Below are 16,087 nucleotides of genomic sequence, written 5' to 3'. Positions count from 1 at the left end.
GGGTTGAATCCAGAGCTCCAGCCAACACTTCTAGGGATCCCCCTTTACACCGCTCTCCCACGTGTTGCAGTAACAGGCTGGGGGTCACACCCATGTCCTTGATTCTATGATAAGCACTTTACCCTGAGCAGTCTCCCCATGTTCTTTCTGTCCCTGGACATGCATTCAAGAGAACGAAAACCAGGAGCTCAAATCCTGGCGAAGCATGTTCCCGATGAGACAAAAGGTCCGTTCATAGAGGGGTGGTTCTCAGGCCCATTTCCACCAAGAATTCACAGCTGGCACATTCCCAAGACCAAAAACTATGGTGGTTTCAAAGCTCAAGGGGAGAAGAAATGGGGGTGGCTGTGTAATAGGGACCCAGATTGGAGCTGGAGCTGTCAAAAGGTTCTGGAGATGGAGGACGGGAACATGCATAGTATCCCCTGACAGCACACTCAGAAATGGCTGAGGTGGGTCTGTTGTTTGTTTTTTTGAGACAGGCTCTCATGCAGCCCAGTTGGCCTAGAAATCTCCCTGCCTTCACCTCCTCCTGGGGTTACAGAGGTGAGCCAGCATGCCTGGCTTCTGTAGTGTGTGCTAGATGAGCACTCTGTGAGCTGAGCTACTCCCAGGCTGCTGTGTGTATTTAACTACCTTTCCCCCCCAAGGGAAGGATGGAGAGATGGCTATGGGGAGGCACAGGGATGTGACAGGGCTATGCTGCTGCTCCCAAGTCTGAGGCTCCCGCAGCCCTTCGACACAAGCATCCATGCTGATTTTTTTTTTTTAAGCATCTGCTGTGTGCTAGGCTGGGCTCTGAGACAGTCCTGCCTTCCCCAGGTTAACATTCTGAAGGAAGTCAGTGAACCTAGAGAATAAATAAATAAATATGGGGGCTAGAGAGACAACTTTGTCACTAAGTGTTTGCCACACAAGCATAGAGACCTGAGTTTGATCCCAGAACCCACATAAAAAGCCAGGCTCAGTGGCGCACGCCTTCAGTCCTCATACTGGGAAGGCGGAGACAGACAGCTCTCTGAAGCTTATTGGGTAGCCTGCCCGGCTAAACTGGTTGAGTTCTAGGTCCAGTGAAGGATTCTTTCTCATGTAACATGGTGAAGAGCAGCTCAAAAGACACCCAGCGCCAACTCTGGCCTGCATGTGTTCAGCATTGCCTCCCACAAACACAGGCATACACACAAAGTAAGGTTTGGCAGCTGCTCATCAGGTGGGGAGTGAACCGGGTTGGGCAGTGCTGCTTCTGAGCAAAGACTCAAAGGCAGAAGCCAAGCAGATGTTGAGAAGAATGTTCCAGGCTGTATCTGAGTGACCAAGGAGAGGGAAATGAGATAGGGGCTGTGGGCCTGGGCCTGGGCCATGTAGGTTATAGAGAGTGAGGATGGAGACATGATACAGAGGCAGGAGACCTGCAAGGGCCTGAGGTTCCATTCCCAGAACCCGCCAAGCACATGCAAAGGGCCCTGGGTCCCCTGTCGACGGGGCAGGTGTAGTCAAGAGCCAGTGGAGGCCTGGAGAGGGAGAGAGGATCAGAGACGCTGGGAAGGGACAGACTTGAAAAGAAGGAGGAAAGGAGTCACGCCCATTCTCCCTCAGGTGTGAAATCTAACAGAGGTCAATCCAGAGGGGATCAGTGAAGTCACAGGGCATGCTGTCACATGCTGTCAAGGCACAGCCAATCTGATCTGAGAATGGCTTGGAGCACAGGTCAGCACAGTTCAAAGCTGCCAGGAGGTGATGAGAAATGTCTCCCTGGCCACACACACACACACACACGCACACACACACACACACACACACACACGCACACACACTGCGTGAGGTGACAACTGAGCTCTCTGGCTCAGTCAGTGCCCGTGTAAACATGGATCAAGCTGAACCTGTGAATACAAGTGATGTAAAATGAGGTGTTGTAGCACACACCTGTGACCCCCGCAAATGGGCGACGGTGGCACGAGGATATCTGGCTAGCTCAAGTTCTCAAGAGTTCCTCCTGCCGCCAAATCAAGTAAGCATTGGATATACTGTCGCACGCCTGTCTTTTCAACACTGAGGAGGTAAAGGCAGAAGAATTGGGAATTCATGGTTACCCTTGGCTATATGACTGGTTCAAGACCAGCCTGGGCTACATGAGATTTGCATCAAAAAAGCAAGGGGGGAAGGAAAACCTGTCAGTTGCTAGAGACAGACTCCTGGAAATTGCAAACTGAACCTGTACTGAGGGTCTTGAGTGGCCCAACCTGATGGGGTTCTGCCCAGGAGCCTTAGCTATACTTCCAAGCTGGAGGAGAAGCGCCTCATCAAGGCCCTGGCAGTGCCCGCTCTGCAGATGAAAGCCCTTTTCTTTGGCAAAGAGCTAGGTGTAGGTTCAGCTGACTCCTGGGTAGTTCTGTGCCTGGGGGCTGCTGTACCCTGGGGCCACACAGGCAACTGATGTCTGGGATCTGGCTCTTCTGATGTCCGAGTCAGATGCCAAACAGCAACCTTCCCTCTACTTACGGACCACAAAGGGGAAGACTGTGGCCACAGACGGTGCAAACCCAGTGTGTGCCCATCAGTGAGCTGTGAGGGTCAGGGTCTCAGCTTCTCTCCCCCGTTCTGACCCGATGAAGTGAGGGATGGGCATGACAGGAACATAGGTGTGACTGACACCCAGTCTCATATCTGCATCCCTGAGTATGCGTGTGCGTGCGTGTGCGTGCGTGTGCGTGCGTGTGCCGCTCATGATCCTTTTGCCTCAGCCTCCCAAGTGTTGAGATTACAAGTCATAATCACACCTGGTCCAGATTTTCTTTTGTTTTTGCTTTCTTTTACCTTCTAGAGATGAAACCTATGGCCTTGTACATGATAGACAGAAAGTCTACCACTGAGCCGCACCACAGCCCTCACTGGGGGATCCCGGGCAGGACCTCTACCACTGACCCATATGCCAGCCCCCTACTGCTGCCCACATTCCAGTCCCCCAAGTCTGCAGCCCCTATTAGGCTTTCTGCTTATAGTAACTCAATACATGGGAGGCACAGCCATACTCCGAGTAGGAGCTCAGGAGCGAAGAGCTTCCTGTGTGCACTTGCTTTCAGTGTTGGGAACTGAGCCTTAGTCTGAAAGTCCTTCCAGTTGCCTCAGAAAAGTGACAACTAACAACTCACACTTGTGTGTCTCCCAAAGGAGCAACTGAAGACCCAGAGAGTATAACCAGAACCAAAGCTTCTCGGGATAACGGGCCGCTGGGGTTGAGAGTTGAGCACTTGCCCGGCATGTGGGGAGTCTGAGTTCCATGCCCAGCTTGACTAAAGAAGGAGAAAGCTGAACAGGAATGTTGTCTGCCTTTTATCTCAGCTGTTCAGGAGGTCAAGGATGGAAGATCACAACCTGGGGGCCAGCCTGGGCTACCAAGAGAGCATATCGGAGAACAATGTAGAGACACCATGTGGCTAACAAATCTCTAAAGTACACATGAAGGTGGGTTTTACACCTAGAGATGGATGAGAGCAGGAAGAGAGGGAAGAGGAGGAGGGGAAGAGAAGGAAAGGGAGGAGAGGAGATAAATGTGCTTCCATTTCCTAGACCTCCCCTCATCTCAGTCTGGCCTCTGAACCACACAGCCCTGTCCAAGGTGAGGGCCTTGCGTCTCTGGGTCAGGGTTGCATCCTTCCCACAAAGATGGAGGTCACCCACTTCCCAGCACCTCTAACCATGATAACGTAGAGTATCCTGGGCTTGGCAGCCTTGCTCAGCCAACAGCCCCCTCTTCCTTCCTGTTCCACTGTTTCCTGTGTCTGCCTAGCTGCCTCCCTGCTGCCCTGAGAGGAAGATCGCTGCCTGCAAACCACAGGGACACTGGCCAGATGCCCCAAGTGAGGCAGACTGGCATTTATCACCGCAATTCAGGAGGACAGCCCCAACCCTGTAGACAGACAAACAATAAGGCCTTCTCCAGCCCCACAGGGGAGATGGAGGAGACAGCTCAATGCTGAGCAAGAAGGTCACCAGCAGCTGTCAGGCCCTTCCTGGGAAGAGGCAGTGGCGCTGTCCAGCATGCTGAAACTGGCTCCTTCCAAAGTGTCAGCTTTCCCTAAGGGGTAACTGGAGATCCTGGGCAAGGAGACCCCACCACCAGGATTAGTTGAGAAAGCGATTCATAGAATTGTTGCTATGCAGAAGCAAGATGGAAGGGTTTGGTAGTCCCAGTCACCTCTCTGGGCAGCAGGGAGCTGAGTGTGTATATACCCACTGTTCAGCTCCAGGGCTGAGGGAGGTCCTGGAGGTGGGCTAAGCATCAGGCACATGTGCTGTCCAGACATTGTGATGCTGGAGAGAGCTCTATGGCATCAATGAAAGAGATGGTAGTGTTGTGGTGACCAAGATGGCAGCTTGCATGGAAACTCAGGTTCCTCCTGGCTCAGCTTCCCAGTAGCTGGATTGACAGGTTCGCACAGTGGCCCTCGTCTTACAAAGTGGGGATGGAATAAGAAATCTGCCCAAACTTATAAGATCGGAACAAGTTATAGGGGAGCTTGACCACCCATTAAAAATTCACTCTCCTTTCCCCTTACAACTCTGCAGTGTTCACGTGTTCACAGCTGAAAGTCCGGGCTTGATTCATGCCACGTGTCATTTACTGGCCTTCCCTGACTTCTGCCACAGCTTGAGAAGGAAGACACTGTCACTACATCTCTTCCCACAGGAAAGTAGACATCCAAATGAGATCATGGCCAAGATCACAGACTCCCACAACCCTAAAGCCCATGCCCTCACCCCTGGCTTCACGAACTGGCCATTTCTAGTAAAACACACACACACACACACACACACACACACACACACATATTTAACGTGTAATGGTCAGGACAATCAGCAGGAGTTGGTTCTCTCCTTCCCTCACAGGGATCCTGAGGATACAACTTACACGTCAGGCTTTGCAGCAAGCACCTTTCTGTCCACTGACTGTCTCTCCAGCCCCTTTGGTAATATCTTTTGTACATTTACTCCCTCATCTTTGTGCAGCCCGAATAAGGAGAATAAAGAAAGGAAGCCCCGGGCCCCCCCCTCTTAAGAGTACTTTGTTTCATCTCCCAAGTTGACATCCATAGAACTTTTGACTTTGGAGGAAATCATGTAAGATTCAACCAACTGATTCTGAATAGAGAGAACCGCCTTGATTTAAATCTACCACTGTTAGGTGGTGGCTGTGCGAAAGATATTCAACCTCCGAAGCCTCAGTTTCTTCACCTGTGAAATGGGAAGAACTTAGCAGTTTACACACAGACAGGCTGTACTGACACAACTTTTATTGTTGTTGTTATTATTATTATTATTTTTAGCATTGATTCTTTAGCTAATATCAGACAGAGACAGGCATGGGGCACAGACTACTGGGCGGCCAGGGTAGGAGAAATGAAGTTCAACATCAGGCTGACTTCCTGTCTGGGGGTGTGCAGCCCAGTGGTAGAGTGCCTGCCTGGGTGGGGGGTGTGGCCCAGTGCTAGAATGCCTGTCTTGGGGGGAAAGTAACTCAGTGGCAGAATGCCTATCTGGGGGGGGGAGTGTGGCCCAGTGGTAGAATGCCTGTCTGGGGGGGAGTGTGGCCCAGTGGTAGACTGCCTGTCTGGGGGGGGGAGTGTGGCTCAGTGGTAGAGTGCCTGCCTAGGATACACAAAACTCTGGGTCCACCCCAGCACCACAAAAAGGAGAAAAGAAACATGCACCAGTTTAGCTATTGAGCTAAACATAGATCTGAGTTGGATCCTAAGTTGGACTCATATGACCCTGGCTCGGCATGGCCCCCTAGCAGAGTGACTGAAGTCCTGAGGAGCTTCAGAAACTGTCACAAGCAGCTTCACCCCTCTGACACATTCCACATTGAAAGGCTTGGGAGGCTGAAAGGCAACACTGAGCATAAAATTGTAAATGTAATCCCCGGCAAGCAGGAAGGTGACAGGAGTAACCAGGGCAGCCACACTGACACTACTGTGAGACTGAGGACAAGCATATGAAATGAGGTTCAACAAATCTCACCTTAAACTCGGAAGCATCGATGCTCTCATTACATGGCTTGGATCAAGAAGCTTGCAAAACATTTATTTTATAGTGGAGAAGTCCCATGGCACTCAGAGTGACAAGAAACGTCTGTAAAGACACACATCACACACACACACACACACACACACACACACACACACACACACAATGCAACTTGTGCATCAGCATGATGGCTGTGTTTGTTGTTGGTTTCAAGATGCTGTTTGTAATGTGCAGGTGCCTAAGGGCAGCTACAAAAGAAGTGAAGAGAAGGCGTGCACTCATGATGTGTTTCCTCAATTGAATAAAATGAAGCGAACATTAGAGGTTTATGACTTTGGCCAAGTCCTTTGATGCCTGTGGATTTGTTCCTCAAGTATGTAACAGAAGGAGTAAAGGAGGTGGGACTTCTCTATGAATTTCCCTTCTTTCTGATTTTCATTTTGTTTGCAGTATTGTGGTTGGAACCCAAGGTCTTAAACATGCTCCCAAGCCCAGGAGTTGGAAACCAGGGTTTTGCTTATGATTTGCAAGTGATTTACCTACCATTCACTGAGCCCTCACCACCATCCTCCTCACTGGGGGATTCTAAGGCAAGACACGCATGCTACAATACACCGAGAATAAGTGACTTGTATAAAGCCACACTGTAACCGAAGGCCCAACATTCTGGATAACCTGTCTCGATCAGCCGATGGCATCCGTTTCCTGATCTACACACCCCTCACTCCACATTTCTTAAATGTCCATCTCACACATTTTCATTTTAACCCCCAGAATTCCAAATATAATGAAAGTATACTTAAAAAGAAACTGTCAAAAGTCACAAAATCAAGATTTCTCCAAGGTCTTTTTTCCTCTCTCCTTTCTCAAAGGGAAAAACAACCCCCCCCACACACACAAACCCAACAAATCCATGGTTAAGATATTTCCCATCAAATCTCACACAAGACAAAGGCAAAAAGCCTTGGCAGTCCACAAGACACAAATGAACACTGCAGGCCGCTCAGGAATGGAAGGCAGCCATCTAATCAGCAAAGGCTCATTGCAGCCACCACTTGTCTCCAAGCCCAATCATCGCCCTAGGCTCCTCCCCACTGCTGAATGGGTGGAGGGCTGGCTGCACAGGGCGGTGCTGGTGCAGCTCAGCAGACAGAGACCCAGCAAGGCCCAGGGATGGGACGTGAGCACTAGGCCAGAGTTAAAAAATGTTACCAGACAACAAGAAAGCATGGCTGATGGCTGACCAGACAAGCAAGCAAGAGACATGGGGGAGAGGGGTAGGCTGTACAGAAAGGAAAGGAGAGAGGATGCGGCAGGTACGGAGCATGGGAGAAGCATTCAGGGATAGGCAGTGGGTAGGTCCCCCAAATCACAAGGAAATGCAGATCATATACACATGTACACAGTGTCAAAGACTACGGACCAAAGATGTATTCACTGACACTATATACTGCGCGCGCACACACAAGCACACCACACATATACAAACATATGACACAAATACACACCCACACACACACAGACTACACACATATGCACACACAAACATAAACCACTCTGTCGGAAAGGGAAGAAGGAGTGGATACAAGCACTCACCTGCTATGGATGCAGTAAGTGCTCTTAGCCACCACACCACCTCCCCAGCCCTACTATGCCCTTTAATAACACAATTGGCTTGCTGGGTTGTTTAAAGACCAGATTCTTAGCAAGAGAAGGGAAAACTGCTTGATTCCATGTCAGGTCCCAAGAGTGTGCCCAGGGCCAAAGCCACAAGAATGACATGATGGACAGGATGCCCTCTATGAACACAAATCCTATGTGACCCCGCCTAAGACCCTCACAACATGCCAGCTGCACCAGCCTCCTCTAAGGAGAGACAGGGCCCAGAAACAATGATGGTGCTAAAAGTGTTCCAGATCTAAGGGGGATAAGCCCAGCAGCCCAGGATGGGTGGTTAATTCTGAGAGTGGATCCATTAAAATATGTAGGGGAGGCCTGGTTGAATGGTCTAGTCAGTAAAGCACTTGCTGCACAGCAAAGACCCGAGTCCTACAAACCCACATAAAATCTGGGTGTAGTTACAACCCCGAGCTGGGGAGATGGAGACAGGAGGAGACAGCTGGGACTCCCTGGACAGTTAGCCTAGACTACTGGATTAGCTCTAGGCCAGTGAGACTCTCAGAAAACAAGGTGGGTGGAGGTTGACCCCTGGCCTCACGCCCCTGTGCATAGAGATGCAGGAAGATACACTCATAACTAGACACTCACAATGCATACTCGAACACATCCACATGCATACCTACAAAGATACAAACTTGCACCACACCCCTACACCCCCTCACACGCTCAATGTACACACTCACACCTATGTACAGCAGCACATACACACAAAAAACACGTACCCACAAATATACCCACTCACACACACCTGCACCTACACAGACACATACACATATACAGTCATACCTATATACATTTAATGTACACACTGGCACACACACACACACTCTTACACTTACACACAGATGCACACACAGAAGAAAGGGGAAAAAGGAAACAGGCACATCTTTCACAGTGTTTCCAGAGACAGCCAGATGCGGACTCCATCCTAACCAACAGATTCCCTGTGATGTTTCTTAATGTGCTGGCATTACTGGGAGATGGGAACTGTCTGGGACAAATAGGTCTCTAGGACCATCTTGCGGCTCCCCCCGCCCCCACCCCATCTCCACCTGTCTCTTCCAGGCCATACAGTGCAAAAGAGAAGCCTTCACCATTAGCTCCTGCCAGTGCAGGGTTCTATCCAAGAGCACAAGCAACCACGGAATGAAGCCTCTGTTCCTGTCAGCCAAAATAAGACCTTCCTCTCCAAGTGGATTATGTCTGGCACTTTGTTATAGTGACAAAAAATGTGATTAAAATGTGTGACATCCACCAAAAGCAGGGCCTGGGGTGGCCGCAGGAACCACTAGAAGGATAACATGCCCATAGGAAAGGGAGGAGAAGAAGGTGTCCAGGGAAGATGGGACTCAGAACAGAGCCAGGTCCACCCTGGGGTCTGACAAAGGTTCTTGGAGTCTCTGCAAAGATTGGCTACACATAATTGCTGTTCTATTTAGCTTTAACTGCCAACTGGACTCAGCCTGGAGACACCCGAGGGAGCCTCAACTGAGGGACTTCTTAGACTAGATTAGCCGGCAGGTAAGCCTTCGTGGCATTGTCGACTGTTAATTGATGTAGGAGGGCAGGAGGCCCTGACTTGTATGAAATAGCTAGCTGAGCGCAAGCCCGAGAGTGAGCCTGACAGCAGTGCTCCTCCATGGTTTCTGCTTCAAGTTCCTGCTTTGACATCCCTTAGAGATGAACGGTGGCCTGGAAGGACCAGCACAGCAAATACTTTCCTCCTCTGAGTTGCTTTCTGTCAGACAGTGTCACAGCACAGCAGCAAACCCATCTCCATTTGCTTCTAAGCACAAACTCACATTTCCCAGCTTCTGTGACTGACTCTAGCCAGCACACACTTTTTTTCTTGCAGTGCTGGAGATCAAACCCAGGACCTCATGGAAGGCAAGAGCTCTACTGCAACCCCCTCCACTGGAACATGAGTAAGGGAACAAGGTCCAACTCCTTTCTAGGCCTACAAACTATCCCAGTATCCCCCATGTTCATTCACTGTCTGAGGTTTATTGTTAACAAATAGAGTTTGGGAAAACTGCAGTTTGACAGTAAAGGGCCACAATATGGCAAGGGCTCTAAGTTGTCAATCATTTGGAGAGACAAGAGTGACAATTAGAAAGCACCATTTTTAACTTTTTTAAAAAATCCATCATTTAAAAATTTATTTTACATACTAACCACAATTTCCCCACTCTCTTCTCCCATCCCATCCCCTCCAACCACCTCCCTTCTACCTGCCCCACCCACTCCTCCTCCATCTCCATTTAGATGGGGTAAGGCCTCCTATGGGAATCAACAAAGCATCCTACCATAGGGAATAGGTCAAAGAGCCAGCATGCATCAGGGACAGGTCTTGGTTCCTCTGGTAGGGGCCCCACAAAAGACTAAGCTACACAACTGTCACCCAGATGCAGAGGGCCTAGGCTGGTCCATGCAGGCTCCCTAGTTGTCAGTCCAAAGTCTGTGAGCTCCCACAAGTTCAGGTCAGCTGTCTCTGTGGGTTTCCCCATCATGAACTTGACCCCCACTGACCTTGCTCATATAATCAATCCCTCCACCCTCTCTTCAACTGGACTCCCAGAGCTTGGCCCAATCCTTGGATGAAGGCTCTACCATGACAATTAGGGCAGTCACCAATCTGATTACAGGGGAAGGCCAGTTCAGGTACCCTCTCCATTATTTTTAGGAGTCTTAGCTGGGGTCATCCTTATAGATTCCTTGGAATTTCTCTGGCACAGTCCCAGAAAAACAAGCACAGTATATATTCACTCATGAGTTGACATTGGATGTAAAGTAAAGGATAACCAGACTACAATCCTCAGCCCCAGAGAAGCTAGGAAACAAGGAGGACCCTAAGAGGGATGCATGGATTGATTGCCCTGGGAAGAAAAAATAGATGAGCTATCCTGGGAAACGTTGGGGGAGGGGGAGTAGAAGGGAGGGGACAGGAGAACAGGAACATGAGGGACCAGGATGGTCGAGTTGGGGCAGGATGAAGGAGGAGAGTAATGAAAGATATCTTGATAGAAGGGACATTTTTTATTTCCAGTGACTGATAAACTTCCATTAAGTTGAAGTCATTCTTAGTTTGGAACCATTTGTTATAGCAGCCAGTATGGGAACTGTATATACTTTTGCTTTTCAACCACAGCTCATTCCTTGTATCCACATCCGAAAAATCCCTTAGAGACATGGTCAAAACCTGCTAAAGTCCAAACTGCAAGTTCATGTAGCCAGAAACCGTCCACACACCATGAGATAAAGGCACCACATTTCCAAGCAAAGGCCACGATCCACTGATGAAGAGCTCTCAGACACCTGGGTTTCGGGGTTAGATCCCAGCCCCACCCCTTAGTAGGTGAGGAGAATTATCCTTCCTGAGTGCTGGGTTGTGAACGCAGCATCTCTGCCCCATGTGTTACATTGGGGACTATGTGGCCATGTATATGAGACATGGGGGAGCTGCTGGCTACAGCAGGCCACTGTTTTAGCTCCACTGGACTGTACCTGCTGTTGTGTAAGCGGTGGGGACACAGGTTTGGGGACAAATGTGCACTAAAGGTCTCCAAGCCCAGCCCAGGCCACACATGACATCCTTGGGGAAAATATGCTAAAGAATGTGATGCAGTCGCCTACCCTGTTAGCACCACGACAAAGTCCATGACGTTCCAGCCGTTCCTCAGGTAGGAGCCTTTGTGGAAGGCAAAGCCGAGAGCCACGATCTTAATTCCAGCTTCAAAACAGAAGATTCCGATGAAGTACGGTTCCGTGTCATCCTGGAAGGGACAGATGGCAGTGTCAGTGGCATGGGAGGTGAACCCAAGGCAGCACACCCAGAGATGTGTACCACCTCTCTCAACAGGCCAAGTATCAAAGGCCGAGACCTCTGACCCTAAGCCAAAGGAATACTCTGGAAGCTGAGCTGCCTCAGACACCGTGTCACAGTGACAGCCAAGAGCAACCCAGTTCCTGGGTTAGGAATCCTGAACGTCCACCCTTAGAGAAGCGAATGTTGCCTTGGTTGAGGTTATGAATGCCAAAAGGGCATAACCCAGCAACAGAACCATGTCTAGAATCCACCAGTGAGAATCTGACAGTGTGGCTCCAGGAGTTAGAGCCTTTGCCTAGAATCCCCTACTAAGGGGCTGGGCCATGGCTCAGTGTCAAGAGAGCCAGTCTAGCACATGTGAAGCTTTGGGTTCATCCTTAGTACAACAAATAGGTAATAAATAAACAAGCCAAGTCTGTGTTTGACTCCCGGTAAACAAAACAACCCTAAAATGGCATAACTGAGACAACCAACTCTGGGTACCAATGGGTGCTGAGGCATCGCCGGCACTTGTGCTGGGCACAAGACACATTTTCACGGCAACATTTCTAGTTGGCTGTCAGCTCTGGATATATCCTAGAGTGATTCTGCTGAGGAAGATGAGCATGGAGGGAAATTAAGGCCAACGAAGAGTGCGAATGGCCTCAGTGACTGAATTTGAGGAGTGGGTATGCATTGGCTCACTTCCCTGTTCTGTATGTACATATAACCACATTTCTCCTTCATGAATTTTTTTTTTCTGAGCATGAAACAGAAAGTAAACTAGGTCTGCTGGGTTTCAATGGTGAGGCTCCCGTGTCCCCAGGTCACTGGTGGTCATGCAAGGAAGGTTTTCCCCACACACCACACACCTCTCAGCCCAGACCCAGTCCCCTTCTACCCCACTGCTCACCAGGCGCTCGGACATGGGCGTCTTGTCATCATCAGGGAGGTGCTGCTCCAGGGCTAGGACGATGCAGTTGGCAATGATGGTGGCCAGGATCATGTACTCGAAGGGAGTGTGAGGGTTAAGGAGCAGACCACCAATGGCTTTGTGCTTAGCATTTTTCCTCTCCCAGCAAAGAAGCCCAACATCCCTAGCCTGCCTCTCATCCCCTCATCCCTTCACACTCCTACTCTAACCACACAAACAGCCACCTGCCTCATCTGTGACTTTTAGAAAATGTTTCTGTTAGTATGTACTAGCTACACATGAGGGTCACATCCAAGCCCCTCCCCTTTCCCCCTCTCTTGTACCCGTCCTGCTCTGTCCCCTTCCCACCTAGTCCTCTAGTCCATCCTATGATTCCTTTTCTTTCTTTTTGACTCAATGAGTTTAAGGTTGCTCGCAGGCAGTGACTACACCCCTGGAAAAAATATTGCCCCAACTAAGTGCCCATGAATCTTCAGGGAAGGATGAAGCCTTGAGATACCCTCTTTCCTCCATGACATGGTGCTGACAGGACCAATCTTGTACAGGCAATCACAGTTGCTCTGAGTTCGAGACTGTACAGCACGCCATGCCCCAGCCTGTCCTCCAGCTCTTGGACATGATTGTTCCACCCCTGCAACGCAATCACTCCAAATGCAGGAGCTCTGCATTGGCTGTGGGGCACACAACATTCCCACCAACCACCACAGCACCAAGGGCAGAAGACAGCAAAGTTCCGGACTCACAGAGAAGCGAGCATGTGAAGTGACTCCAGCACACAGACCACACTAGACAGTGCCACAGTACAGAGAGCACAGCCCTCTGCATGAGTGTGCTAGCATCCATGAATCCAACCGGCCAGAGATGAAAGTATACAGAGAGAGAAAAATCTGTCAGCTGAGCACTTAGGTATGGACCCTAAACAACACACTGCAGCAACTACTGAGAGACATGCCTCGGTGTTGGGTCCTCTCAAGTCACCTAGAGATGAGCTGGCATCTCTGGGAGGAGGTGTGAAGGTCTGGAAGGCAGGGCTTGAATGTCTGCAGGTTTTGGTATTCCAGTGGGTCACACCTATGGTAAGATGGTGAATGCTGTGGAGAAGAGGGAGGAAAGAGACTTGGCAAAACAGTGGTCAGGGGCCTGGAAGATGGCTCACTCTGTAAAATGCCTGCTGTGCAAACATAAGACTCTCAGCTGAAGCCCCAGCATCCACATGAAAGGTGGGTACACTGGTGCACCCAGGCACTGGGGAGGTGTGAGCGGATCCCAGAGCTTGCCAGAAGTCTAGTTGCAACAGGGGACTCTAGGCTTACTGAGATACTCTTCTTAAACCTTAGGTGCAGAGTGATTGAAAAAAAATGCCTGGGGCTGACCTCTGACTTCTACATGCACACACCCACACATGTGCAAGCAAACACACACACACACACACAACACAACAACAACAACAACAACAACAACAACAACAAAGCTGTGGTCTGCTGTGACACCCAAAGCATAAACCACAAAAGAAAGATGGTCATGGGCCAACAAAACCACTCGGTAGGTAAAGGCACTTAGTAACAGTCCTGGCAACCTGAGCAAGATCCTTGGAACCAACATGATGGAAGGAGAGACTGTTTTCCGGCCTCCAACCATGAACTGTGTGCATGTGTACAGACACACAGACACACACAGACACAGACACAGACACACACACACACACGCACGCATGCACGCACTCACACACACACACACACACACAGACACACACACACACCCCTAAAATGAGCAGAGTGCATGCATTGCCCCTCTCCTGCAGATTTTTAAAAGGCATCACAGGGAGGTATCAGTTTTCACTCCCACATGAACAGCAGGAAATAAAACAAAGCTAGAAAGCACCAAGTGCTGGGGGTACTGGGAGGCTTGGGAACCCTAAACACTGCTTCAGGGAGCATGAAGCTGTGTGGTTACCTTGAAAATTAGCTTAGAATTTCCTAGGAAGGTTAAATATGGAATTACCACCCTGCACTGGAACTTGACTCTGAGGTACAGAGTCCCCCTACCTCCCAAAATAGGAAAACCAGAACTCAGACAACACTGCTATGTAAATAACAGCAATGTATTCTTGATCTGAAAAAAAAAGAAGGAAAAAAGGGGAAGTCACCTAAATGGGCATCGATGGACGAGCAGGTAAGAATAAGGAGGGTGTGCTCTGTGCGGTTTGGACCCTTGCTCAACCCTAAAGAGTGGGCACGGATGCATGGGCAAACCTTGAGAATGTGAGGCTGAGTGAAGGCACAAAGGGCCACAGGGCCACTGTGTATGGACTACACTCAATCAGCAGATCTTCGAGGCAGCATCCTAGATGCTGGGGCCGAGGGAGGGAGGGAGAATGATGGCTTCATGTGTGGGAACCAGATACACTTGACTGTATTCAACGCCAGGGCTTTAGTTACTAGAAAACATCTTACACATTTAGGAGGCAGAGGTAGAGAGATCTCTGTGATTTTAAGGCCAGTCATGTCTATACAGCGAGGGCTACAAGTGAAATTCAGTCTCCTGGAGGGATGCTAGGGACAGGGACAAGGCTCAGCAGATAAGAGTGTAGAGGACCCAAGTTCAGCTCCTAGGATCTGACACCTTCTGGGCTCCATGGATGCACGCTCTCTCTCTCTCTCTCTCTCTCTCTCTCTCTCTCTCTCTCTCTCAATCTCTCTCTCTCTCTCTCAATCTCTCTCTGTCTTTTGTGATCTGGGGGAATGGCTCAGCACAGCCATTAAAGGCTAAGCCTCACAACCTTGTAAGAAGTGGTCAGAGGAGCAGGCATCTCAGGAGGGGATCTGACAGTATTTGAGAGAGGGGAAGCTCTCTTCCCCTCTGTCTCTCTCTCACACCCCAGGAACTGTCTGTTGGGCCCCTTGGGAGGATCCATGTTGTTGATCCATCTTGACATATAGACTAGTTCCCAGAGAACACCTCATGTTCTCTGGCCCAGTCTCTCAGAAGCAACCCTAGTCCATCAACAGCTTGTGAATAGAGTTGGCAACCTTGGAGCCGGAAGGCTGAGAGTACATGAGCAGATGTCAGACATGCAAACACAGGACAGGGACAATGGGTTCCCAGGCTGACACAGTGCCCGAGTGGGCGCTGTCCTGGGAACTGTGCAGAGTGGAGTAGCATGTATGGTTGCTGTCCACAAAACCGAATGCATCATGTGTGTTCCCAAGTACAGTGGGTCTCCTAGTCTGAGCTGGGAGAACTTGGACCCTCTGCATTTCCCTTTGAGAAGGTGATTGATTGGCTTGTTCTCCCCTTTGAATCTAGATCTGTTTGGCAGTTTGCTTGGTATTTGAGGCAGGGTCTCAATCTGTAGCCTTGAACCTGGAGCCTCCTCTCTCAGCCTCCAAGTGATGGGATGTCAAGCCCCCCCCCTCAGAAAGTGGGAAGGGGCTGAAGCCTTAACCCATTTTCCAGGTAGAAAGGCAAAGGAAGAGACAGTACATTAAGACATTGCAGGAAGGCAGAAAATTAGGTCTTTCCTGTCGGCCATCAGTCTCACTGCTCAGCTACAAACAGCAATTCAGGAAGACAAGAAAAGCGCCTCATGGCCCATCAGGACTGGCCTCTCGCCTCTCAGCGCCAGTCACTAGTCCCAGAACAAA

At 49.8% G+C, this 16,087-nt stretch overlaps 1 protein-coding gene across 3 annotated transcripts in view; it reads right to left on the bottom strand.

The window, feature by feature from the left end:
* Positions 1 to 12,523, bottom strand: part of LOC127229890 (voltage-dependent P/Q-type calcium channel subunit alpha-1A) — a 164,928-nt gene extending 152,405 nt beyond the window's left edge. For all 3 annotated transcript variants that reach the window (XM_051194965.1, XM_051194964.1, XM_051194966.1), the window contains exons 1-2: positions 12,423 to 12,523; positions 11,338 to 11,477 (exon numbers count right to left, since the gene is read on the bottom strand). In XM_051194965.1, the coding sequence (XP_051050922.1) occupies positions 11,338 to 11,477; positions 12,423 to 12,515 (233 nt within the window). In that variant the 5' untranslated portion in view covers positions 12,516 to 12,523. The remainder of the gene's footprint in view (positions 1 to 11,337; positions 11,478 to 12,422) is intronic.
* Positions 12,524 to 16,087: the final 3,564 nt, after the last annotated feature.

The sequence above is a fragment of the Phodopus roborovskii genome, unplaced genomic scaffold, assembly GCF_943737965.1.
Source record: "Phodopus roborovskii unplaced genomic scaffold, PHOROB, whole genome shotgun sequence".
Classification (NCBI taxonomy): domain Eukaryota; kingdom Metazoa; phylum Chordata; class Mammalia; order Rodentia; family Cricetidae; genus Phodopus; species Phodopus roborovskii.
This window is presented reverse-complemented; position numbering and strand designations above follow the sequence as displayed.